We start from the raw sequence: 27,638 nt of genomic DNA, 5'->3' as shown, positions 1-27,638 counted from the left end.
ATACTCCATAATCAGAAAATGTGTAATAATCATTTTACTTTTGGTATAGAAAAAAATTTACTTGAAGGGGGGAAAAACTCATCTTGTGCAAGTATATGATAAAGTTCAAATAAAACTCAGATGGTGTTATCAGGCAATGAATGAACTATGTTCTGACCAGGAATGTCATGACAAACTTTATATACTAGTTGTATTTAAAATATTGATTTAATTCAGACCTATATGATTTTGGTATTCAAAGATTTTCCTCCTAGTAGCAACAGGAATGTTTTGCTACCTTGTAGTAGTTCTTTGATGACTATATCATGACCATGACTGTGGCATCTTTAAAGGAGTGAGCCTAGTCCATGTCAGATTTTAAGCAGTTTTGCTTAGACATTTAGTATACTTTCAAATCATTTCCTTTGGTAGGTTTTGATGCTTCTCTTTGTTAGTATATGTGTAAGTATTATTTTACAAATACTCAAAAAATATTTGGGAAGGAAAGGAGATATTCTGAGAAAGGGCACTGTCTAGGGCAGCGGTCGCCAACCTTTTAGACCTCACGGACCACATTAGTGGTCCGTGGACCACCAGTTGGCGACTGCTGGTCTAGGGAACTATGGAGAATGGCAAACTTACTTTAAAATTTATATGTGGCTCATATGTAAAATCTGAATTGATTGGCTCTCTCATATCAAAGATAAAGAACGTAGTGAGTTTTTATGACATGAATTAGACTTTTTTCATCTTTATTTTAATAATTTGAGTTTTAAGAACTTTTATGCTTTGTGTTTTTTATAATTATTTCTTAAGGCTCCCTTTTGTATAATAGAACATAATCTATATGAAGGTAGATTTTTCAAATATTTTTTTCAGTGCTATACCCCTAATATATGATTTATAATAGGTGCTTTATAAATATTTGTTGAATGGCATTTTCTTTATTTCTAGACTGGGTTATTTCTGGTTCAAAATATTGGTCAGACAACAGGAGTAGTGAAACACTAAAACATTAAATTTTTAGACTCATTTTGTGGGCCATAACTTAATTAAAAAATAGTGGTTTCTGAAGGCAAGTTTTAAGTTAGCTAAATCTTGAGATCTAGGAGTAGTAGTTTCTAAAAATTATAAGCTAGTTTAAAGTCAATAAATATTTTAGATTTAGCTAAATGAACTGTAGACAGCTAATTCAGATTAAGAAAGGAGTTTCTTAAGATTCTAATTAGTCCTAGTTTTAGGATTTTTAATCTGCCAAAACTTATGTGCTTATGTTTTGCTCATTATAAATTGCTTTAGAAAAGGGTAGCAGAAATAGCATGGCTGTTTAAGCAACTTCAGCTTGCTTCCCGTTAAAAAAAGAAAAAAAGAGAAGATTTTCTAAATTAAGGCTGAGAAGTTGTCTTTCTCAATAGGTGAAAAATTTTACAGAAGGTTAATGAAAATTAATATAACATTTCAAAAAAAACTTAATTCAGAAATTATTTTGTCTGGACACCATATACAATTAATTCTAACAATGACAAGTTAAAGTGGGGTCCCTTGGCCTGGCCTGTGGGATCAGGCTGAAACCGGCTCTCTGACATCCCGAGGGGTCCCGGATTTCGAGAGGGCGCAGGTCAGGCCGAGGGACCCCATCAGTGTGTGATCAGGGCCAGGCGAGATACGGGAGGTTGGCCAGCCGGGGAGGGACTGTAGGAGGGCTCCAGGGCGTGACCAGCCCTACCTCAGTCCTGATCAGCCAGATCCCAGCAGCAAGTTAATCTACCACTCGGAGCGTCTGCCCCCGGTGGTCAGTGCACATCATAAGGACTGGTCAACTGTTTGACTGTCTGCCCTCTGGTAGTCAGTGCAGGTCATACATAGCAAGTGGTTGTGCGGCCTTAGCATATCATTAGCATATTGCGCTTTGATTGGTTGAACGGACGCCAGGCACTTAGCATATTAGGCTTTTATTATATAGGATATCCATAGCCATCTATTTGTGAATAGAATATGTTGAAATACATTTAATTATGTTTTTTTCTGTTTTTGTTTATTTTGCCCTATGTACTATTTCCATCATAATTTCCCCCATATTTTAACATTAGGTTTGCTGTGTACAAGTGAGACTGTTAAAAATGTTAAAAAATATATAAATTAAGTACAGTGGGAGCAAGTACAGAAGCAGAAAAGCTAATTATTACATATGAGGAAAAGATGGTGATCTTTACTATGAACTCAATTTAAGAAGACTTAAATCTTGTCTTGACTTTCATATAAAGATATTTGGCTTCTGAGTTGGTGATAATTTCAGAGTTTTTACTTCTGCATATTGGTAGTTTAATAAGAGTATTTTAAACAAAAATTTTGAATGCTTCCTGACTATTGTTCATCTCCATGCCATTCAGATTACGATTTTTTACTTTATTATTAAAACTAAAGTTAGACTGAGATAAATTAATAAATAAGTCATATATAAAAAGCTTTGATCATGATGATAAATCTTTAAAAGATTTTTGAAATTAACCATTGAACATTTGAAATATGTAACATTTTGCACTGTTTTGCTTTTATAGCATGTGACATAACAAAGATAGTTATTTTTTATTCTAAAATCTCATTCTATGCTTCTCTTTTCATTTGCTAAAAATGGATGTTAATAGATTTGGTATTTAATTTAGTTCTTATTCTTACCATAAACACCACAGACATGATGCATATTCCCAATTACAGATAAGTTAGTGATACAGAGTTAAAGGGAAGTAAGGGTTCTATGCTTATGTGAAAGGCATTTAAGATTCCACTGAAAAGAGAGAGAACACAAGCTTTCCTGTTCCTCTCATTGCATTATTAATGAGCCTTTGATTTTTAAAGAAATGTTCTGGAGTCTAAACAAGCCCTTGGTATTGAATACTAATATCTGAGAAGATTTACGTTTTCATCACTAAGAAAACTTGAATTACAACAGAAAAAATATACAATATTATCAACTCAGTACACTTTGTATGTTTTAAGCAAGATTTCTAAATTTACTTCAGGCAAAATTACCATTCTGAAGTTTAATTTGCTTTAAGTCCCAACTAGCATGAAACAACATGTTATGAAAAAAATTAAATTTTCTGTGTATAAAGAGTATTTAGAATCTCAAGACTGTAATATGACTGGACAGGTTCTATTTTAATCTTTTTTGGGGGGATTATTTTTCTATGACTCTAGTATAACAAAATTAAACTTCCAAATAAATAATGATTAAAAATAATGGAAAATTCATTTTTTAAATGTTTAAAGAACTTAGAGTAAAGTTGCCAGTCTAGTGAATAAAATTTAAGTTGGAAATTAGCTGGAACATGATTTTTTTGTTTTGTTTTAATGAATGTTTTTATTATTTGTATTATAGTGTCTGTTCATTCATTAACATCATATAGAGTACCTGTCATGTTTTGTAAAGTAGATAAGAACTGGTTTTTCTAATTGTCTGGTTGACCTAAACACAGATGCACTTACACATATCTGCATATTCTTCTTGAGGATGTTTTGTATAATAGAAAATGATTGATATTACGTGCTTAGGCAAAACACTATCAATCAGTATAATAGCAGATAACTAATAGTGACCTTTCCCGAACATGTTTTTTCTCATAAACCGGTAGATCTGTTCTAAAATTGTGTGTTCTTTTTTTGAATGACTTCTCTCATGGTTTTTTTTGCATAGAAATCTAGAGAGGTTCTTTGTTGCTTATTGTCCAACAAAGTATAATGTACTATAAAAAGTGCATGTTTAAAAATAGCACAGTCAACTGAACCAATCAACTCTAAATTTAAATGGGCTTCTTACAAGGAGTTAGAGAAGTCATCATTACATTTTTATTTTAGTACAAAAAAATGCAACATATCTATTTTCTACCTTTTATTTCTGAATTATTTTTTCTGAATCTTTTCCCTCATTATTCCATATATCCTTTCTCTGCTACTGTAGATGCTGTTGATGATGCCATTCCAAACTTAATATGGGAAATATGTTAACATGATTCATCTGAGTTTGAATAGTACACCAGTGAATTTTGATACCTTTGTAAGGACTTGACTTTTGGTTGTGAATTGATGTTCCATATTAATGCATAATTCCCAGAAAGGTCCTTAAATGATACAAAAATTTAATTTTTTTTTTAAAGATTTATGACATTTAAGCCAATGACTTCAACATTTTCTTTATATTTTTCTTTTGTAAACAGTTGTGGGGTTTGTGGAGCACTTGCCTTGAATTTATTGACTTTAAGGAAAGTATGCATATATCATAGTGAATGAGCAGGTCTTAGGCCATTGCTGCCTTCTTGTTCCATCATACAGCCTTAGAGTAAAATACAGTGCTTGATACTCTCTAGGTACCACAATCTTTTTCATTGAGGGTCACAAACTAGAATAGATGACAGGTTGTTGTCTTCTCATTTTTTTATTGTGTTGTAATAGAAAAAGTTATGATACTATATTTTTGCTATTCTTTGTTTTTTCCTCACTCTGTTTACTTAAGGTAGGATAAATGGCTTTCTATCATTAGAATGATGATTATTTTGAATAAGATATTGGTATAGTAAATACCTGATTCTAAAACAACTTTACATATAGAATTTGATAATAGTATATATATATATACTAATATTCTAGTAGGGAGCAATACCTTTGTTATTTCTTCAATAACAAATAACAATACCTTTCTTTATTTTTAAAGCCAAATCTTGAAAACTCTTAGCTTGACCTTCAAAGCTGTTTACAGTCTACTAAATGGCCAGTCTTTAGCCTCTGTTTCTAATTTTCTTAAAGTCCTTTACCCCATTATTGAATCTTTTCTTCATCTTTATTTTCTTATTTCCTACCTCTGAACTTATACAAGAGTTATTAATTTTTTGAGTAAACAAGCTTTGCCACCAGTCAATACATGTCCCACCTAGAGTGGGGAACATGATGTAAGATGGATGGCCGTTTTACAGAAGCATTTTGTTTATTATTCCTTTTTAACTACCTGATGGTGGCTTCCTAATGCTGGAAAGCAGATCTATTCTTAATTTGCTACTATTAATGGGCACATAAATGTTTTTGGGTTTTTTTTTTTCCTGAGGATTCAATTTAAAATATGTTAAAATGCAGTTCTTCCTTCTTGGTGATTAGGTGTTTTTGCATGTAAGGTTAATAAGCAGTAATATAGCCACTACTTTTCACTTTGCATCTTTTGACTAATTACAATACTAATTAATTTACTTCCTTTCTTCATTTTGTTGTAATGCACTTGGACTACACAGATCCTTTCTCTGCTACTGTAGATGCTGTTGATGATGCCATTCCAAACTTAAATCCTTTCATCACAAGTAGTGATGATGTTTACCTTCCCATTCCTGCAGATGTACCCACTTTTACTACTAGGACACCTACTCATGAAATGTTTGTTGGTAAAGTACCATTTAAGCTTTCTTTCCAGTTAATGTTTATACTGCCTACTTTTTTTTTTTTTTAACCTATCCATTAAGTATTTTTTAAAGCATTGCAATAATTACTTTGAATTTTAATATCAAATTTAAAAATAACAATAGCTATAATGGAGTGAGGTTTTTACATTGATACTAGTATTCTTGATTTTATTTAATGCAAGTTTTTAGGAAAGAAAAGTTCCTTTAAAGTTAGACTTTTTAAAGTGTTTTGTTCTCTCTTATGTTGCAATACTCAAGCTGTCTAGCATCACACGCTGCATCCTATCTATTAGTATTAGTTCAGAGAGTTGGTTACTTGGAGAGCTGTTTGAAAAGCAATATCTCTTAAACTTACATACGTGTTCATGTGTGCTTAGATTTTTCCTCTGTACTTGGGATATTAGGAGCTGTCTTAGTCTTTCTCCCCCCCTTTTTGAACTGTGAATAGTACAATTTTAAATTGTCGAAAATCTATGCATGCCTTTAAGTGTCTCATTTTATTGTTAGCCTTGAGATAAATGAAAAGCAGAGACTGTAAAGCAATTGACTGAGTGACCTTTAATTGCAGTATGAAAATCCATTAAAAGTCAAAATTTCACACCAAAATTGTACAAGAAGAGTAAGTTTTTAAGTATATACAAAACCAAAATGTTTTTGAATCCTGCTAAAAAGATGCTAATTCTGCCTTAAAAGATGGTGAAACTGCTTTTATACACTTCAACAAAATAGCTTAAGGTGACACCAATTTAAATTTTTGATTAAAGCAACATGCGGAAAGTCATCTATGTACCTACACTCTGAATACTTTGTTAGATATATCTGAAAGAGAGGGAGGAAGGAAGGTGACTCTAGAAAGCAATAGTTAGGGAATTGAGAACGTTCCAATGCAGGTGCTCTGGTTATATATAGTCAGATAACTCCAACCCATAATTATTGATTGCAATAATTCCTTTGTGTCATTGTAATGCATTAAAAATTATATAAAAAGTGGTTGAAACTAAATTTCACATTTTGTTATTCAGAAAATTTGTCAAATGGAGTACCTTATTTGCTTGATAATACGGGTTATTAGAATTACCTTTGGAGTATTTTTATTTTATTTTATTCTTACAAGTTTATATTTTCTCTGTTTACTATGTATGAACAAGTATATGTTTAGTAAATATGGCTGTTTGTGTCTTTTTAGTCAGTTTTCTTAATTTGAGATATAAAACAAATATGTCTTTGCTTTGGGGCCATGTGCTATTTTCATATTTTAGGTTAGAACAGTGCATGGGCTTCAGACTGTAACATCTGCTTGCACCGAAGAGGGACAGAATGGTGGGAAGTAGCCTTAAGTTAAAGGTCCTGGCTATTTCACATTTAAACAGAAGCAGAATAAAAAAATAAATAAAAGCCATTGTTATAGTGTTACTTAGTTATTATTTTGGCTCTTCAAGGAAAGTCTGTAACAAGTTTAAGGCCTATGGATTGACATAAGAGGAAGACTAGAAAGCAAAGCAGATTAATAAAGTTGATGGCCATATAGTAAACATTAGTAGGTACATCCTATCCTATATAATAAAAGGCTAATATGAAATCGACCAAATGGCAGAACAACAGGTTGCTATGATGTGCACTGACCACCACGGGGCAGACGCTCAACACAGGAGCTGCCCCCTGGTAGTCAGTGTGCCAGAAGCCAGGCTCATGGCTGGCGAGCGCAGCAGTGGTGGCGGGAGCCTCTTTCGCCTGTGCTGCAGCATTAAGGATGTCCAACTGCCGGCTTAGGCCTGCTCCCCACATGGAGCGGGCGTAAGCTGTCGGGCAGAGGGACCCCTTGCCCCCAAGTGCATGAATTTCGTGCACCGGGCCTCTAGTTTAAAAATAATAATCATAAAATTGGTGAATTCAGAGTTTTCAAAGACCTCAAGAGAATATTTGGCCTAGCTCTCAACTCTCATACTGGTAAGAGAATGTTATTACCATTTTATGGATGGATCACCTCAGTGCCAGAAAAGTTAAATGCACCAAGATAACTTAGTTATTGGGAGCAAATCCTGAAGCAGGAGACCTGCAGCATTGCTCTGCAGTGCTCTTTCTCTTATGGAAGTACCGACTTACATCCTTATATTCTCTTTCTGAGAGCAAATAGTTCAAATGAATGTTAAAGTATACTCTATTTAAAAATCTGCTAAGTTTTGTCATTAGAGAAAAAAATGTATTTTTTTTTTAAAAAAAAATGAAAATGAGCACAGAAGGAGAAACTAACCATTAGGCATTAGTCCAGAACAAGGGTCAACAAATTTATTCTTAAAAGGTCAGATTTTAGCCCTAGCCAGTTTGTGTTCAGTGGTTAGAGCATTGGCCCACGGGCTGAAGGGTCCAGGGTTCAATTCCGGTCAAGGGCACATACCTTGGTTGCAGGGTCCATCCCTGGTCCTGGCCAGGGCACTTGTGGGAGGCAAGTGATCAATGTTTCTCTCTGTTTCTATACCTCTCTCCTTCCCTTCCACTCTCTCTAAAAATCAATGGAAAAATGTCCACGGGTGAGGATTTTTTTTAAAAAAAGTCAGATTGTAAATATTTTTGCCTGGTGAGCCAAATCATTGTCACAGCTACTCAACTATGACATTATAGTCTGAAAGTGACCATAGAAAATACATAAACATATGAGCTTGGCTGTGATCCAAAACTTTATTTACAAAGATGTAGTCTGTTGATGCCTGTCCTAGAAGAGGCCTTTTAATAAGATGACTTACAACTTTAAAAATTTCTGAGTAGTAAGTTATGTAATAAAAAATTCCAAGAGTTTTTTTTATTCGGAGTAAGAACATGAAAGGACCACCCAAGGTGTGTCATTCCTAGAGCTGCATTGCCTAATTAGCTACTGACCACATATGTCATTTAAACTTTAATTAATTAAAACTAAATGTTGCCCTAACTGATTTGGCTCAGTGGATAGAGCGTCGGCCTGCGGACTGAAGGGTCCCAGGTTCGATTCTGGTCAAGGGCATATACCTTGGTTGTGGGCACATCCCCAGTTAGGGAGTGTGCAGGAGGCAGCTGAATTGATGTTTCTCTCTCATCAATGTTTCTAACTCTCTATCCCTCTCCCTTTCTCTCTGTAAAAAATCAATAAAATATATATTTTTAAAAAAACTAAACGTTAAATAAAATTAATTTTACTTTGTAAGTTGTACTAGCCACATTTTTTATTGTTCAGTGGGATGTGTGACTAGTGTCTACCATATTGTACAGGACAAAATTATAGAACATTTCTGTTATTAGAAAGTTCTGTTGGCTAGTTCTGCTCTAGAACAGTGGCAAGCAAACTTTTTGTGTAAAGAGCCAGATAGTAAATACTTTAGTCTTTATAGGATACTTAAAATCCCAATTGTATATTCTTCTTCTTTTTTCTTTTCCTTTTGTTTTGTATCTTTCTTTCCTGTCATTTTTTAAAATAACACGTTTAAGAATTAAAAACTATTTTTAGCTCACATGGGCTTGTAAAAATAGGCCACAGCCTGTAGTTTGCCAACCCCTGCTCTGTAGGATTGAGACCAACACAGAAAAATCAGAGAACAGCTTTACAATACCCTCCAGCCCTTCTAGAGGAAGACAACAATCTGAGGTGATGCTTAGGCTACTAGGTGGCTTTTCCTCATTAAAAGAATACTGAATTATAAGTCAAGGCGAGTGGTTTGTCCCAGCTATGCCATGTCCATGACCTTGTCTAGTCTAGATTTGCTTCCTCATATAAAAGAGGACATTAGAAGACAGGTTAATATTAGCTAAAAGGTCAATTGCTTCATATTTTTAAAATCTAAACAGATGCAGTGTTGGTTATTTAAAAAAGTTGTTGTGAATATAATAAGTATTTTGTTTATTTTTAATCACTCCATTCTACTTTTATCTGTTCCTCCTCTGTGCTTCTCCCAAATCCCACCCCAACTCCTCGGCCCTGTCACCACCCTCATATGCCTTGTCAGATTCTTTTTCTGGTGCTCAAGCTTATCTTAATACTGCCCTTACGTGCCATGACCCTTCTGTTGTAGCTGGTTTATTTAGAGGTAGGTAATGGTATCTCTAAAATTCATCAATTTGTATAAAAGGGATTTCCTTTTGTTGTTTTTCTTAAAATGAGTCTTTAAAATATTTGAAGAAAAATACTTTTTTTCTTTTAAAGAACAGATTAATTTTTGCCAAATTTTGTTTCCTTAATTAAACACATTAATTAAACGATTTTTTTGTGTGCATAGGAGTTGGTTATCTTAGTTAAGTTGGCATTAAAAAGTAGGTTTGACACAACTAAAGAATTGAAGTTTTTGACTGGCAATAAGAATTGGACCTGTTTAAAAGTATTTTAAAATGACATATATGAGGGCATTCGATGGAAAGAGAATATGTTTGGAATTCAGTGAATTTAGTTTTGGATTCCAGTTCTCCCTAAACTGTGTGACTTTAAGTAAGGATTTAACCTTTCTAAACTTATGAAAATTGGGATATGTCTTGTAGTATTGCTGTGGGGTTTACATATATGACTGTGTAATATCCAGCACTATCCCTGGCACATAGAATTATTATTAAAACTATTAAAATCCATCTTATGTATGTAGATCATTTCATATTTGGAATGTACTTTTTACCTAATTATTTAATCATCAGGTACAATTTTGAGCACTGGTTATTTTTGCATTGCTTTTATGTTTTAAAATTGCTAAGGGTTGTTCATTCTTTTGGCAAGCAGTTGGCTGTGAAAAGCTCAAGAAGTTCATAAATCTTGAATAGTCCTGCTGAACAGAGATATTTAATTACTATAGCTATAATAATAATTTATTTTTCTACCTACTGGTTTATATAAGATGAGATACTGGGTTTATATAAGATTAGGATAAACTGAAAACTCCTACTAGATTCTAGAATCAAACAAATTGGGATTTGAGTCTTGGTTCCACCACTTATAAAATCTTTGTCTTGGGTAAGTTGTAAAATCTCTCAGTTTCCTAATCGGTAAAATGAGGATGATAATAGTAACTATTATAGGTTTATTATGAGGTTTAAGTAATAAATACCCTGTTTATGGGGTATTAATAAAATAGCAGTTACTTTCACCAAAAAAAAAAAAAAAAAATGAGGCCTCATTTATTACAGAACTACCACCAAAACTCATTAACAGCCCAGCCAATTTTTCTTAAAGGTGTTAAGAATGTTTTTCTGTCCCCAAAGATTGTTCACCTTTTACCTTTTAGTTAATATATTATTGCCCTCCTAAGATTTGCCCTGCAGGGCAGTGGTTTCTAAATGTACATCTACAAAGTGGTGATGGTTAGTGACAGTGTTTCACTGGGCCTTGGTGAAATCAGAGTAGCCAGTTCAATGTAGTGATTATTCCATAAAATTTACCTTAACTCAGAGTCTTAGTTCATCTTTTATTTTTTTGTCCCTAAAATTTCCTATTGAAATGATAATATAAATTTCGTACCTTTGTTTTAAGTCACTTTTAAAAAATTAAAGGTTGGCAATCCTTGACAGTCTCCCAAAAAGTAACCCAGGGACAAAAGGCCATTAAGGTCATAATGAGCATTGAAATATCACAGAACTCTTACCTTGAAGGTATGTATGTGTATTACCAGCCTTTATAAATTACTTAAAAAAACTATTATTTTGAAAATATGCTGTTGCTTCCCTGGTAGTGAATCAGCTAGTATAACTAATTAAAAATTTCATTTTTACCTGTTTTCTATGTCTATGTAGAGGTACTAGTTCTGGATTACTTTATATACTTTCAAACCTTTTATACTTTTAGGTAATAATAATGTGATTTCACAGATTGGTCCCCCTACGAACCTCAGAAAGTGCTCCTCTCTTTACAGAAAGTAATAAAATTGTTTTTGTATTTTTATAAAAGATAAGCTTATCTCTAATATCAACCAATTTCAGAAAGTTGGGAGAAAATTTGATATCCTTACTGTCCTAGTTATAAATTATTGTTCCATGTATTTTCTAATGCTTAGTGACATCATAGCCAAGATACTGTTTCCAGAATGATTTAAAGAACAATATGTATATTTCTTACAGTGTAATGATACCCTTGACATATAATTAAGCATGATAGATTTTTGTGTTTCTTGAGTAAATACATTGATTATTTTTGTAAGGAGAAGAACCCATGGTATCACATTTCTTACCGCTCAGGAGTTTTCTCATGTTTAGCGCGCCATCTGTTAAGGACCGCTCACAAGTGTTCTCGTTTTCACACCCATGGAAAAAGGAGCGAATCTAGATACTTATGTAAATTTTGTTTGGTCCCTCTTCATAGAGGAAAATGTTTTACGCAGTACCATATGTTAAAAAAGTACTAGGAACTTTAATTGTTTAATTGTTTTTGTAAATAAAAATGTTATAATTATTGAAAAACAACACCTAAAGTGCATTATGATGATTTAAATAACATGCAGTTTGCCCAAAAACGTGCGGTCCCTGGCGTATGTCTTAGAGATTTCTATGCGGTACGCAATGAGTTAAGATTCTTTTCATATATATATATATATTTATTGATTCCAGAGAGGAAGGGAGACGGAGAGAGAGAAACACCAATGATGAGAGAGAATGAATCTTTGATCAACTGCCTCCCGCACACTCCCTACTAGGGATTGAGCCTACAACCTGGGCATGTGCCTTGACCGAAACATCGATGTGAGAGAGATACATTGATTGCTTGCCTCTCTGCATGGGCCAAGCCTGCAACCGAGGTATGTGCCCTTGACTGGAATCGAACCTGGGACCCTTCAGTCCACAGGCTGACTCTCTATCCACTGAGCCAAACTGGCTAGGGCCCATGGTATAATTCTTAAACAGCTTATACCTTAAAATGTTGTTAAATTGGTAAGTCTGTTTAATTTTAGGAATGTTTTCAGGAATGGTCAGATTTATATATTGAACTAGATCCTGGTGCACAAAATTCGTGTATGGGTAGGGTCCCTAGGTCTGGCCGTTGATCAGGGCCGATTGGGGCCTTCTTGCTGGTGGCCAGGGCCTTCCTTCTTTCCACGCTACCCCCTGGTGGTCAGCGTATGTCATAGTGAGTGCTAGAACTCCCGATCTCCTGGTCGAACGCCTATGGGGACACTTTGCATGTTAGCCTTTTATATAGAGAGATTATTTTGTATTTTGATAATATTTGTGCTGTCACTGTATGACCAATATCTGAGTTAACAGTATTTTAAGGGTTAAGTACTATGGAAATAAGATCAAATTTGTATATTCTTTAAAAATTTGTGCCATACAGAATATCCTGTGATCTAAAAAATGCTACTTTTAAAGTAGTAGTATTGTTGTGTACTAGATTGTGTGAGTCATTGTTAATAAGTTGTTGTTTCCTGGCCTCTACCTTTGAGGACCTTTTTGGACTTCCCACCAAATCTTGTCCTGCTTTTAACTTTTTAAAAGTTAAGACCAGTATTTTTGGTACAACATCATATTGTAATTCTTTGTATCTTGGTGTAGTGTACATTAAGAATTCAAAGTGAGATTCTGACAGACTGTAAGTCCTTCAGCAGAAAGTTGAAAGAGGAAGAAAGAGAGCCTATGTTTAGGACTCAAGTTTAACTTCTCCCTAATAATATAGTTGTTAATCTTCTAATATCAGATTTTCTTTTTCTTTTTCTTTTTTTTACATTCTGGGTTTATAGAATTTAGAGATGGAAGATAATGTAGGAGCCATTTATTACAGCCTTCAACAAACTGAAAGAATTCCTTCTTTGTGATCTTTGCTAGACCAATCTCTATTTGGATATATACTCAGTGATTTCAAAGCTCCCCAAATCATGTGATAGCTCTAATCATTTTAGATTATTTTAATTCTTCTCAGCCCCTAGAAATTCAGAACCTTACCTCACAGAAATACAACCTCACACAATTGAAAACCTTACATTAGTTACCTCAGTGGAGTCTGGTTTCAGATGCATGAACTGGGTGTTGATTTAATAACACTAGAATCAGCGTAAAACACAAGAAAGAAGATTTTCTATTTATGTTCTGGTATTTTAGACCAGAGTTAGGTAAATTAGCATGTTTGATTGTATATATTGTCAGCCCCACTGTTGGAAGCAATAAGTTGAAGTTAGAGAGTGGTGGGAGTTAAGGATGATCTGTTTGTTTGTTTTTTAATTTTTTTGTATGTTTTTCTTGGGGGGAGGGTGATATTAGAAAGGCATCTTGACAGGAGGGGGACATAAGGATTAGTGGGTTGTAACTTTCAGAATCTTGTCACTGTCATGGAAGGTGAATTGGTAGAGGAAAAACAACTCTTGATACTAAGTACATTCATCTATTTTTAAAGCAACATACTAAGTATTTCATTCTCAAATGAGCCCTTACACTGTGTATGTTTTAGATGTGTTTAGTTTTTTTTAACTATTATCAACATTAAGGTAAAAAATAAGCAAGGATTTTTTTTTTCCTATAATGAAACATACTGATAGTTCAACTTCAGTTGCTCTTATGTTTTCTTTGACAGTGGGATGATTTTGTTATGGAAAATGTAATCACTACAAAAAAGATATGGTAGTGTAGGAAGCATTCTGCTTGCAGGGCTGGCTTTGTTTTCGCTGTGGGAAATTACTGCTTTTTCCATTCTATTGTTATTATTAAAGAGCTATAAATATAGACTTATTAAAGAATTGAGCATTTTGTATTTTGTTTTTCTTAGGATTCACTTCTTCTCCAGGTGCACAGCCACATCCTTCAGCTGGCCTTAATGTTGACTTTGAATCTGTGTTTGGAAATAAATCTACCAACGTTATTGTAGATTCTGGGGGTAAGAAAAAATTATTAACATTACTATAATGCTCTAATTAGGTTCTGTGTAAGGACAGATAATGCTCCTTTTAACATGTGTAAATAGATTAAATTGCAGTAGCCAAAGAAGTTGTTCCTCCCCCTCCAACCACTAGATGAGAGCTTCACGGGACTATTAACTGTTACTCTTTCCTAGTGGCATTTTTTACTCTGGGAAGATTTTGTTTCTCCTAGAGCTAAATAAGAGATGCGGAAAAAGAGATTTTGCTCAGATGAGAGTGCTGAGATGATAGTGGCTATGTGTAGATTACTCATCGTTTTTACCTTTACTGAAAGGAAATTGGCTTTTTTGAAAACTAGGAAAATGTAACCTGGGGTACTTATTGAGATAGTATATGTATAAATAGCTAGAATATATTAAATATCGGAGTTGTGGGTATAGAGGCATTGTATTGTTTTGAGAATGATCCTTTACTATAAATCTGTAGAGCCAGGTTTCTACTTAATTATTTCCATTTAATATCTTGTTAATTGGAAGTTTATAAAATTGACATTTCTATTCTTAACATGGGGCAACCTTTGATTTTGGTTAGTAGTTAAATTCAAGCCATTTAAAGAAATATATTGACATTGGTCTTAATTTAATAATATACAATTATTTGTCATCCAAAAAGAAAGAAGCAAGTAGATGTAGAATTTATTTTTTCCCATACACTAGTAGGGTTACAATTATATTTGTTGATGCATTTGACATTTTCCTTTTGAGTTTCTCTTGCTGGGAAAAGAGATTCAAAAAAGAGACCAATTGTTTATATTTTGTAAACCACCATCTTTTAATTGAATTTATTGGGGTGACATTGGTTAATAAAATTATATAGGTTTCAGGTGTATAATTCTGTAATATATCATGTATATATTTTATTATGTGTTCACTACCCCAAATCAAGTCTCTTTCAATCACCATTTATCCCCCCTATGTACTAGTAAAGCACCATTTTAAAAAAATTATTTTTTTTAATTGATTTTAGAGAGGCAAGGAGAGGAAAGGAGAGACAGAAACATCAGTGATGAGAGAGAATCATTGATTGGCTGCTTCCTGCACGCTCCCTACTGGGGATTGAGCCCTTGTGCGGTTGACTGGAATCAAACCCAGGACCCTTGAGTCCACAGGCCAACACTCTATCCACTGAGCCAAACCAGCTAGGGCTAAAGCACCATTTTTAACTCCTAGAGTGCCGGGGGGCGCGATCGTGCTCTTCCCGTCTTTTGCCAAAAGTGCCAGGAGCGCTACCGTACTCCTCCTGCAGTGTCCAGTTCTAAGTCTGCTTTTATTAGTGATGATGATATTGCTAAATATGTCAATTCTTGCTGTGAAGATGACGATTTTGTGGAAGATATTGAATATGTAACTTCATTTACTTGCGATTCATAATTTTTTTCTTAAACTGCTGTAAAATCAGCAAAAATGCCTTGGCAATTTTAGCATAATTCCTAGGATATTGGTTGGCACTCAAAGGGTTAATGCTTCCTTTTTTTTTTTTTTAATTTTTTTTCCCCCCCAGGTTCTCTGGTATTCCTAGATTGAACTATTTACTAGTAGTGCTTTAGGGGTTGGTTTGATTGGATTATTTTTTACTTTCTACCCTTCGGTAGAGAACCATAAGGGATTTTATTTTCATTTCTAAGCAATGTCCTAGTTTACTAGATAGTTTTATGTAGTTGGAGTATACTTTAGCAATTTCTCAGGTATAATTAAGTTAGCTGGTTTTAGAAAGACCCAAAATGACTCATTTTGACTAGCTTCTAATGTACTATTTTACATACACCTTATATTCTCCATTTGAAGAGTATAAAAAGGTCTGTAAAATATTATATTAAAAGAAACTTTTCTTGCCCTAACCGGTTTGGCTCAGTGGATAGAGCGTCGGCCTGCGGACTGAAGGGTCGTGGGTTCGATTCCGGTCAAGGGCATGTACCTTGATTGCGGGCACATCCCCAGTAGGAGGCAACTGACTGATGTTTCTCTCTCATCAAAGTTTCTAGCTCTCTATCCCTCTTCCTTCCTCTCTGTAAAAAAACCAATAAAATATATTTAAAAGAAAAAAAAAAAGAAAGAAACGTTTCTCAAAGTTTCCAGAGATTTTTTTTTTTTTTTTTTTTTTTTTTTTTTTACCTGTATTGCTTCAGGTATAAGTGAGTCTTAAGAAAATGTTGTTGGGTAAGGGAGAGAATTGTATTTCATTCCTTTCTCTTTTACAACTTTGGAATAAGTTTACTTGAGTGCTTTCTTCATCCCCTTTAACCTAACTGTAATATTGTCCTGAAATAAGACATTATTTCTGTCAAAGCAAATATAGCCTTCTCAATCAGTTCACTTAAGTGGTGAATTTCTTCTTTTTCCATTTAAGAGTATATTTAGTACCCATTTTTTGGAGGACTTTCCTGGTAAACAAACAATGAGAAAAGGCAGAGACCTCCTTTAGAAAGCTGTAGCACCAGAAAGTTCCTTACAAATCCTATTTCGTCTGTTTGTAACTTTAAGGCTTTGATGAACTAGGTGGACTTCTCAAACCAACAGTGGCCTCTCAGAACCAGAGTCTTCCTGTGTCCAAACTTCCACCTAACAAGCTGGTATCTGATGACTTGGATTCATCCTTAGCTAATCTTGTGGGCAGTAAGTATTCTTTGGATTCTCTAACCTTCTTTAAAATAAGTTGTTTTATTTATTTATCTTTTAAAAGTAGTTTTTAACTGATTTCTTTTTCCCCCTGTCCTAGATCTTGGCATTGGCAATGGAACCACTAAGAAGTGAGTTTTTGTTTGTATTCTTTCCCATATGCTGTGTAGAGGTGGATTTGGCTTTCATCTTGAAAGTGTGTGTAGAGATGTCATTTACATTTTAAATGATCTGTTCAATCTAAATAGATAGTAAAGAAACTTCATGATAACAGAACTTAATATTGTCATTTATCTTTATTTAAAGTGATGTAAACTGGAGTCAGCCAGGTGAAAAGAAGTTAACTGGAGGATCTAACTGGCAACCAAAAGTTGCGCCAACAACTGCTTGGAATGCTGCAACAGTGGTGAGTGAAAAGAACTTACGATATACTAACACGAATAGTTTAGGTAAAGAATGTTCTTAAAGTGATGGACATAAATGGAAAGATTGTTGTTATTGAGTTTTAGAAGTATAAGTAATTTGTATTTAAGGAGGTTTAGTTGATTATATTTGCAGCTACATTTAAAAATATTTTTTATTTTTTAAAAATATATTTTTTATTGATTTCAGAGAGGAAGGAAGAGGGAGAGAAAGATAGAAACATCAATGATGAGAGAGAATCGTTAATTGGCTGCCTCCTGCATGCCCCAAATTGCAGATCGAACCTGCAACCTGGGCATGTGCCCTGACAGGGAATTGAACTGTGACCTCCTGGTTCATAGGTCGACGCTTAACTGTTGAGCCATACTGGCCAGGTGCAGGTACATTTTAATAGCTAACATTTATTTAAAGGTTACTTGTGTCAAGCATATTCTAATAAATCTATATGGTTTTATTTTCTGTAATCCTCAAATTAAACTTAAATGGTAGCAACTGTTATTGTCCCCATTTTACAAATGAGGAAATGGAGACACAAAGTTAAGTACTTATGTCCAGGATCACAGAATTCTTAAATGATTAGATGGGTGTTTAGAACCCAGATAGCCTAATCCCAAAGCATATGCCCTTAATCACTACCCTCTACCACTGGTTTCAAATTTATTATTCATTTATCTAGAACAGTGATGGCGAACCTTTTGATCTCGGCGTGTCAGCATTTTGAAAAACCCTAACTTAACTCTGGTGCCGTGTCACATATAGAAATTTTTTGATATTTGCAACCATAGTAAAACAAAGATTTATATTTTTGATATTTATTTTATATATTTAAATGCCATTTAACAAAGAAAAATCAACCAAAAAAATGAGTTTGCGTGTCACCTCTGACACGCGTGTCATAGGTTCGCCATCACTGATCTAGAACATAAAATTTTTACTTTTTTCTGATCTTACCATTGGTAAAGAAACTATATTTGCTTGGCTTTTACTAATATTGTCATATAATGCATACAGTTGATTCTATTTGCTGTACTTATGTTCTTGAAGTCACCCGAACATGCTAGGTTCACACACACATACATATTTGCCCAACAATGGTTCAGTGTTTACTAATTCAGTCTTAGGGTGACTTTAAGAACACAAGTACAGCAAAACAACTGTTGACAGTAGAGAATCAACTGTGTGTGGGTATAATCATGGACGTGCGTACACACCCACACAGACACACGCACACACACATCTTACCTAGATTACCATAAATCCTAAAAAAAAAAAAAACTTGTTCTGGTAGATTTTATATTTTTTATTTTACAAAAGAGAAAATGAGGTTTAGAAGTATTACTTGACTTGTCTGAAGCAACCCCAGTAACAGGTGCCAGAGTTGAAATTCTAGTTCTGTCAATTGGCCCCAAAGCCAGAGCTTCTTGCTTCTCACTACTGCACTGTTCCCTTCCTTCTCCATCCTCTCATCATCTTTATATTAGAGCTGAAATCTGGCAGAGTCTCTCTTGTTCAACTTCAGTTGGTAACGAATGCCCAGGGAGTCAAATTGTTCACCACTCTACATGTCTATAAATGACCTTAAATGACCTCAAAAGCATTTACAAGCATTGATTTTCAGATTACAAATAAATTTTAGCAAGTAGATAAATTTGCAAATACAAAATCCATGAATAATGAAGATTAATTGTATATGTTAATTAATTACCATATAGTTATGAAGAAGTTCTGTTACTGTTTTTAATTACTCTAAGTTGTAAATATTCCAGATTAGCTTTATGGGTTTACTCCTATCCTTGGTCAACTGCTTTTTTACCATCCCAATAAGTCTTCCTGGGTCAGAGAAAAGCAATTTCTTTTTGTGGAAAATTTTGAAACATGCTTTCTTGTAACTGTACTAATAGCAGCATTTTGACAGCACAAGCTACATATTGAATTAGCCTTCCTGTTGTTACTAGAGACTCCACATTATCCTTGTTATAGCTACTTGTTATTAAATCCCTTTCAGAACATTGCCCTGATTTCCTTACGTTAATCATAAAATAGTGTGCTGATAAAATTTTGTGGGACATTATCTAAAGAATTCTGTTATCTTCAGTCTTCATAAATAGATAGTAATATTGATTTAGCCACCTTTTTAAGGCAGTAACTTTTCACTGATAGTCATCACTACCATCACTAAAAATAAAACCTTAGATTTAAATAGTTTAGGTTTGCCCTAACCTGTTTGGCTCAGTGGATAGAGCGTCAGCCTGCGGACTGAAGGGTCCCAGGTTCGATTCCGTTCAAAGGCATGTACCTTGGTTGCGGGCACATCCCCAGTGGGGGGTGTGCAGGAGGCAGCTAATTGATATTTCTCATCAATGTTTCTAACTCTCTATCTCTCTTCCTCTCTGTAAAAAATCAATAAAATATACTTTAAAAAAATAGTTTAGGTTTTACACACACATAGGCACTATCTTTAGTCTATAAAATGTACACTCCTGGGGGTGTTTGAACAGGTGATTTTTTTTCAAGTGCAAAGCAGCTAGAAAACAGATTTAAATTGAAATCCATCTCTCTGACTCTGAATCCAGTGTTTTCCCCACTCTAACACACCTTACTGACTAGGGAATGGCAGGAGGTTAGGCTAGTGGATTTTATAGCCTCAGGTGTGAATTATACATTGATAATATATGAGGAATGATGTAAATCCAAATGCTGATATGAAGATACAATGGATATTTTATTTTACATTGAATTAGTATTAATCCATATGAAATATTAGGAGTTTGTAGATAGCACATTACCTAAGATTGACTATTGGAATATAATAGGCATCTAATGATCTCGAATTTGTGTATAAGTTGATAAGAGCAATATTTATGGTGCTGTGTCATATATGGTGATGTGTATCATCTTTTAAGATTCTGTTAAAATATTTGTGTGTATGTATTTTGTAGAATTTCTTTTTAATGACTAATATTTAGGGCTGGTGATGTGATTACTACTTAGGTAAACTGCTGCTTATTACATTTCTTTACATTTCTAATCTTTTTATTAATCCTTAAACACTGTCAAGGTTTTACAATTTTTTAAAAATTTAAAACATTATTTGGAATTTTATTAAAATTTATAATAATGTTATACTACACATCTTTTAATTATGCTTGTTTTTTTTCCTAGATGTTATATGATGCATCCTTGTTATTAGAGACCCCACCTTGTTAGTGGATGCATTGAATTTTGTACTATTGACACTACTGATAGGTTTTATGTTTAATGACACTTGTAATCATTAAACTATTATGTATGCAAGGGGATAATGCCAAAGACTAAGTTTCCCTTGTCAACCTTGATAGTGTTTTAGTATAGATGTCTTCCATTAGATACCGGAAATATAAGGGATTCTAGGTAGTTAGTGAATGTACATGTGAACTAAAATGCTCTCTGTGTATTTTCTGTTGTGTAAGTACTTGTTCTAATCCAGTGTTATTGCATTATGTAATTGTTCTCCCTGGGAAAAACAGAATGGCATGCATTTTCCACAATACGTAAGTGACCAAAAACTAGCCTTTTTGCAATAAATTGGCATGCTATTAACCACTGCTATAGCAGAATCTCATAACCTTTCAGCTATTACTTGTTTTCACATTCAGATTTTCAGTGTGCCAAAAATTCTTCCTAGCATCTACTGATTTCATGGGTGTGTTGCAGAATTGATTCTGATGATGGCATGGGAAATACAATTTTTTTTTCTTGCTTAATATTCTGCCATTTGCTGCCAGATGGCTGGGTGTCTGTGTGTGTATCTTTGCTGCCACTATGCACTTGATGACTTCTGAATGAAGGGAAATGTTGTTGATTGTGGTAATGTTGAAAATAACAATTGCATGAAATCTTACAGGCTTCTGCTGTACTTGGCAGTTTGTCTTCTGCTCTTGCAGCTCTTGGTTTTTAAGTAGGGAGAGACCAATAAGTCCTATATGTTCACCCAAATACTAAACTTCTAACTATTCACTTTAGTTATGCTTCATTTACCTTCTCCATGCGTATGTTCAAATTGCCATATATTTCCAGTTGTTTTCTTTTTTAATGTTTTAGCAGTGTTATTGGTCTTTCGCCTGTATTCAGTTTTAGTTATCATTATAAGATAACACACACAGGGAATGTTGTTAAGACAGCAAATAATATCTAAAATGATTTGTGCTAAGAGATATATTTACAGAGCATGAGTTAAAGGAGGAGGAGAAGGAGGAGACCTTCTTAGTGGTGGGTAGTTCTGTTAAACATTAAAGCATAAACAGATTTAAAAATTCATTGCTCCTCAACTTTGCTGCTTTGCAGAAGATAGTTTAAATAATTAATGGAATTAATAAGGAATGCTAGTGTACATACTTTGTGTAAGAGCTGTGTACTTTATAGAAATAGTCATACTCAATAGTGGTTTGAACTCTTTGGGGTTCTTTGAAAAAAGTGAATGAGGTCCATAGAAATTAATTTTTTGGAAGATCAAATTGTTCATTGATTTGGAACCTTTAGTTTTTTTCTTTGCTTGAAAACTGGAAAGCCTAGGAAAACATTCAGAATTTATTTTTCTGGATAAACATTTTTTATTATAGTAAAAGACTTTAAAGTTTAGAATTATGAATATTTTTTAAAATCTGAAGATTTTTGAAGCTGTAAAAGCCTATTGAAATCTTAGATCATTGTTTAAGTAGCTAAGTTTAAATGGTATTTTTTTTCTTTCTAATCATTCTGATTTTCTGCTAATTGCAAGGCACCTTTTTTCATTGAGCATTGAAAGTTTTTTTTTATTATAGTTGACAACAGTTATTAATGATCACATGTGTCACATTTAATCACAGCTGTCTTAGCAATTCTTTTAGTGGAACTACAGCTATTAATTCCTTAAACTCAGTTGACATACAGGAGTTACACTTTTTTGTTTATTTTTTCTTTTACTATTTCAGGCACCCCCTGTAATGGCCTATCCTGCTACTACACCCACAGGCATGATAGGATATGGAATTGTAAGTATCCTATATAATAAAAGCCTAGTATACTAAGTTTCCGGTCGTCCCATCATCTGTTCAACCAATCAAAGTATGCTAATGATATGCTAAGGCTGCTCAACCGCTCGCTATGACATGCACTGACCACCAGGGGGCAGATGCTCCAACCAGTAGGTTAGATGTTGCTGTGACCAGTGCTGTCTTAGAGCTTAATGCTGGGGTCAGACCGATCAGGACTGAGCAAAACAGGCCGGACACGTCCTGGAGCCCTCCCAGCTGGCCAACCTCCCACGTCCCTCCCTGGCCCCAATCATGCACCAGTGGGGTCCCTTGGCCTGGGCTGCGTCCTCTTGCAATCTGCAATCCAGGACCCCTCGGGGGATGTCGGAGAGCTGGTTTCAGCCCGATCCCCCAGGTCAGGCTGAGGGACTCCACTGGTGCACGAATTTGTGCACCGGGCCTTTAGTTTTTCTATACACAGCCTTTTAAAAATAGGTTGATTTATATTTAACATGTTTTTATTACAAATGTAACTGCAAAAAGAACTTATTGCCACCCATAACCATTAGTGCCTAATACAGAACCTTGTGTGCACCACAGCATTCATTGGTTTCATAAGTATTTCTAGAATAGTCATACAACAGATATCATTTATTAACGTTCACAGTATTAGTGGCTTATTTGTCATCATAACTTTGCTAGGCATTTTATACTTCATTACAAACTCAAACATTAATATTAACTCCAAGTCTTTTTTGCTGTGACCAGTGAAGTCTTAGAGCTTAATACTATAGGGGAAGGGAAGAATTAATAGTTCTTGAATTATGTAGAGGTAAAATTAGTCTAGTAAAAGCCAGAGAAATTGTCCTATGACAATGGTTGGTATCGTACAAAAGCTGCTCTCTAACTTTAAGCTGGCCATAATCTACATTCTAAACTGCCCTTATTCTCCTAACTCTTCATATATAGACTCACTTAGATAAGAAATGGAGTTAGTGGCTTCAACCCCCTGTACATGTTTGAGGAACTGTTGCTGATAGGAGATAGCACTACATCCCTTGGTATTGCTATGGTGGTGTTTGTGCTACTTTTTCATTTACATCTTCTGGAAGTAGGTCTTTTCCTACATATGAAGAAGTTTCACAGCTTTCGGATTGATGGTCATTACATAAAAAAGGAGTCTGTACAAAAACTCAGGCAATAAAGTTAAAGTGAGGTTTCTACAAATAAGAGTCTACTTGAAAGGTTAAATAGAACTTATAGAGAGATAAGATTATAATGCATTTTAACCAAATAATACAGTGGTTTATGTGCTCTAGTTTGTCACTGATTATGTTAATTTTATACCATGGAGTGTTACGTGTTTTTTTTTATAATCCTCGCCTGAGGATATTTTTCCATCGATTTTTTTTGTGTGTGTGTAGAGAGAGAGCATGGCGGAGAGAGGGAAAGACAGACACAAATATTAATGTGAGAGAAACACATCAATTGGTTGCCTCCTACACGTGCCCTGACCAGGGCCTGGGCCGGGGAGGAGCTGCAACTGAGGTATGTGCCTTTGACCAGAATTGAATCCGGAACCTTTCAGTCCGCAGGCCAACGCTCTATCCACTGAACCAAACCAGCTAGGGCAGGGGGCCAGTTCACTGTCCCTCAGACCGTTGGAGGGCCGGACTATAGTTTAAAAAAAAAACTATGAACAAATTCCTATGCACACTGCACATATCTTATTTTGAAGTAAAAAAAACAAAATGGGAACAAATACAATATTTGTATTTGCATGTGGCCCGCGGGCCGTAGTTTGAGGACCCCTGAGCTAGGGCATGTGGTAATTTTAAATGTCCTATATAATAAAAGGCTAATATGCAAATCGGTGGAACGACTGGTCGCTATGATGCACACTGACCACCAGGGGGCAGACACAATGCAGGAGCTGCCCTCTGGTGGTCAGTGCACTCCCACAGTGGGAGTGTCGCTCAGCCCAAAGATGGGCTCAAGGCTGGCGAGCGCAGCAGCAGTGGCAGGAGCCTCTCCTGCCTCCACGGCAGCACTAAGGATGTGCAACTGCCAGCTGCCATCAGTGGGACATCCCTCAAGGACTCCCAGACTGTGGGGCACAGGCGGCTGGGCTGAGGGACAACTCCTCCCCCCCCCCCCCCCCCCCCCCCCAGAGTGCATGAATTTTGTACGTCAGGTATCTAATATCTATATATTTTTATTGATTTCAGAGAGGAAGGGAGAGGGAGGGAGAGAGAGAGAAACATCAATGATGAGAGAGAATCATTGATCAGCTGCCTCCTGCACTCCCCATACTAGGGATCGAGCCCTCAAACCAGACATGTTCCTTGACCAGGAATCGAACTGTGACCTCCTGATTCATAGGGTGACGCTCAACCACTGAGCCACCCTGGCTGGGCTGGAGTGGTGCTTTTTTTGTTTGTTTTGGAGTGGTAATTTTTAAAGCAAAAGATGGTCAGTTGAGATTCTATTTTCAGTTAGTCAAGAATGAACTAACCTCTCTGTGTATTAACTAAGCTTCTTGATTCTTCTCTCTTAAAATGTCTCAAATAAAATGAAAAATCCACAGAGAGTAACTCTTCAAAGAATCAGCTGTGCATGATGGCATAAGAATTTGATTTTAGCCCTAGCCGGTTTGGCTCGGTGGATAGAGCGTTGGCCTGTGGACTGGGGGTACCGGGTTCGATTCTGGTCGGGGGCATGTACCTTAGTTGCAGGCACATCCCCCCAGTGGGGGGTGTGCAGGAGGCAGCTGATCGATGTTTCTCTCTCATCAATGTTTCTAACTCTCTATCTCTCTCCCTTCCTCTCTGTAAAAAATAAATAAAATATATTTAAAAAAATAAAAATAAATAAAAAAGAATTTGATTTTATATACAAAGGCAGTTACTTTGAACTGTCTTAGTCATTTTACAGTTTTAAGTTTCCCTATATCTAAAGCTGGAAAATTTGAAAAATTTTTGATCTAAATTATTTTGTCTGGTGTACTGTCATAAGGTTTAAATTTTACAACTCATTGTATAGAAAAACCTAAGCTTTTATACAGGCTTTAAAAATGGGCACATTAAAGACTTTCCATACCAAACTAAATACTCTTAAAAAAAAATTAGCTATCAGTCTTACTTGCATTTACAGGAATTTTGCCTTTGAGTTAAAGCAAAAGTAGTAGTAGTTTTCCTCCCTGTTATCCTTCTTGTTTACTTATCCTGTATAATAAAGAGCTAATATGCTAATTAGACCGGACAGTGGAACGACCTTCTGGAACAACCAGTGGGTGGGGCTTCGGGGCCTTGAGGCAGCCAGGGCTGCGAAGGCCTACTCTTGCATGAATTTCGTGCATTGGGCCTCTAGTTTTATAATAAGGGAGATGTGAGCCACATTCTTTAACTTGGTATTTTTCTATTTTTCAGCCTCCTCAAATGGGAAGTGTACCTGTAATGACACAACCAACCTTAATATACAACCAGCCTGTCATGAGACCACCAAACCCCTTTGGCCCTGTATCAGGAGCACAGGTATTAATTAATGTGCTACATGTAACTGTTTTGATGTGCTTGGTGTGGAAGGAGCACAGTGCTAAAAATGTCCTTTCATACAACTTGAGAAACAAGTTATTGCTTTATATCTTTCTCATCTAAGAGCTTTTAGGATTATTTATTATTTGGAAGGAAAGGACAAGCAGATTACAAATATTAAAGATGGAAAATGCTTGATAACTTACTGTTGATGAATCTAGAGGATACTTTCTGTTCATGATTCTGGCATGATCTCCTTCGTGGACCCTGGAAACTTTGGCCTCAGAGCTCCACTGCCTTGTCATTTGGAGTGCCAGTGCAGTTGGTAATCGACTGTTATTCTTTTTTCACTGGATGCATGTAGTTTTATATTTGCCAGTGCACATAGTGTTTCATTGCCAGAATTAGTTGGTGTTGATCCAGTCTGAATCTAGTCTCATGTATTTCATAGTCTAGTGAAGCATTAGGAGATCCTTTCATTTTCAGCCTTTTTAAATTTTTTAAATTTATTTTTAAATTTTATTGATTTTAGAGAGAGGGGAGGAGAGGGATAGAGAGATGGAAACATCAATGAGAGAGAAACATTGATGGTCTGCCTCCTGCATGACCCCCATTGGGGATCCTGCCCACAAACTGGGCATGTGCCCTGACTGGGAATCGAACCGAGCCTCACTGGCCAGGCACTTTTTTCAGACTTTTTGAGTATTGAACGCATTATAATAAATTGGCATCTCAGGGAGTACTAGTAACTGGGAGTAGATTTTGAATTTAGTTCTTATTAAGAGGTAAAATCCATGCTTTTTGCAATTCATGTATTTGCCCAGATGCCTCTTCTTTTATGTTACAGTGACCTTTTCTTCCTGTTCCTTAATCAGTTGAGTACTGTACACATGGATGTCAGGGTAATTGATGTAATAATTACTCTTTTATAAGTTAGTTAATTTTTATGTATTTTTTAAAAGTCATCTGCATTTGTCTTTTAAGATCATTGTGGGGGGTTTTGTTTTATTTTTATTTATTCATTCATTTTAATCCTCACCTGAGAATATTCTTCCATTGATTTTTAGAGAGAGTGGAAGAGAGAGGGAAAGACAAAGAGAAATATCGGTGTGAGAGAAACACATTGATTGGTTGCCTCCTACACAGTCCCTGACCAGGGCCCAGGCCGGGGAGGAGCCTACAACTGAGGTACATGCCCTCAACCAGAATTGAACCTGAGACCCTTTGGTCCACAGGCCAACACTCTGGCCACTGAGCCAAACCAGTTAGGGCTTTATGCATCTTTTAAATAAAATGGGTTATGGGTATGTATAGATTTTTTTTCTATTCTGTCTTTTACTAGCAATACTTTTTTGTTGTTGTTGTTAATCATCATCTGAAGATATTTCTTCCAGTAATTTTTAGAGAGAGTAGAAGGGGTGGTGGGGAGAGAGAGAGAAAGAGAAATATTGATGTGAGAGAAACACATTGATAAGTTGCCTCCCGTATGCACCCTGACTGGGGCTGGGATTGCATCTGCAACCCAGGTACTTGCCCAGAAATCGAATCAGCGATCCTTCAGAATGGGAGCCAATGCTGTATGCACTGCACACACTGGCCAGGGCTTTCCAGCAGTACTTTTAAGTGCTGGCTTAATTTGCTAAAGAAACAAATTAGATTTTGATAATCTTTTAAGATGTTGATGATTTTCCTAAGTATTTATGTAGATGTTTTCTTGAGATTATGTTTTCCTCATGTTCTTTACTTTTTTCTTTGTTCTTTTATCTTCAAATATATATCATTTATTTTAAAGAATTAATTTGTTGTTATTTTG

General features: G+C 35.3%; 1 protein-coding gene across 19 annotated transcripts in view; it reads left to right on the top strand.

Annotated features, from left to right (window-relative positions):
- PICALM (phosphatidylinositol binding clathrin assembly protein) overlaps window positions 1-27,638 on the top strand; it is an 83,936-nt gene that overhangs the window by 39,394 nt on the left and 16,904 nt on the right. For 5 of the 19 annotated variants that reach the window (XM_014540235.1, XM_005866874.2, XM_014540241.1 and 2 more), the window contains 8 exons: window positions 5,256-5,402; window positions 14,113-14,220; window positions 16,744-16,875; window positions 16,979-17,009; window positions 17,185-17,284; window positions 20,808-20,831; window positions 22,251-22,310; window positions 25,721-25,825. In XM_014540235.1, coding sequence (XP_014395721.1) covers window positions 5,256-5,402; window positions 14,113-14,220; window positions 16,744-16,875; window positions 16,979-17,009; window positions 17,185-17,284; window positions 20,808-20,831; window positions 22,251-22,310; window positions 25,721-25,825 — 707 coding nt within the window. Of the gene's footprint in view, window positions 1-5,255; window positions 5,403-14,112; window positions 14,221-16,743; window positions 16,876-16,978; window positions 17,010-17,184; window positions 17,285-20,807; window positions 20,832-22,250; window positions 22,311-25,720; window positions 25,826-26,894; window positions 26,898-27,638 lie in introns of all 19 variants that reach the window. The other 14 variants (XM_014540238.1, XM_005866878.2, XM_014540237.1 and 11 more) reach the window with 9 other exon arrangements.

The sequence above is a fragment of the Myotis brandtii genome, unplaced genomic scaffold (genome assembly GCF_000412655.1).
Source record: "Myotis brandtii unplaced genomic scaffold, ASM41265v1 scaffold24, whole genome shotgun sequence".
NCBI lineage: Eukaryota > Metazoa > Chordata > Mammalia > Chiroptera > Vespertilionidae > Myotis > Myotis brandtii.
Note: the sequence above shows the minus strand (reverse complement) of the source record. Positions and strands in the feature narration are given on the sequence as shown.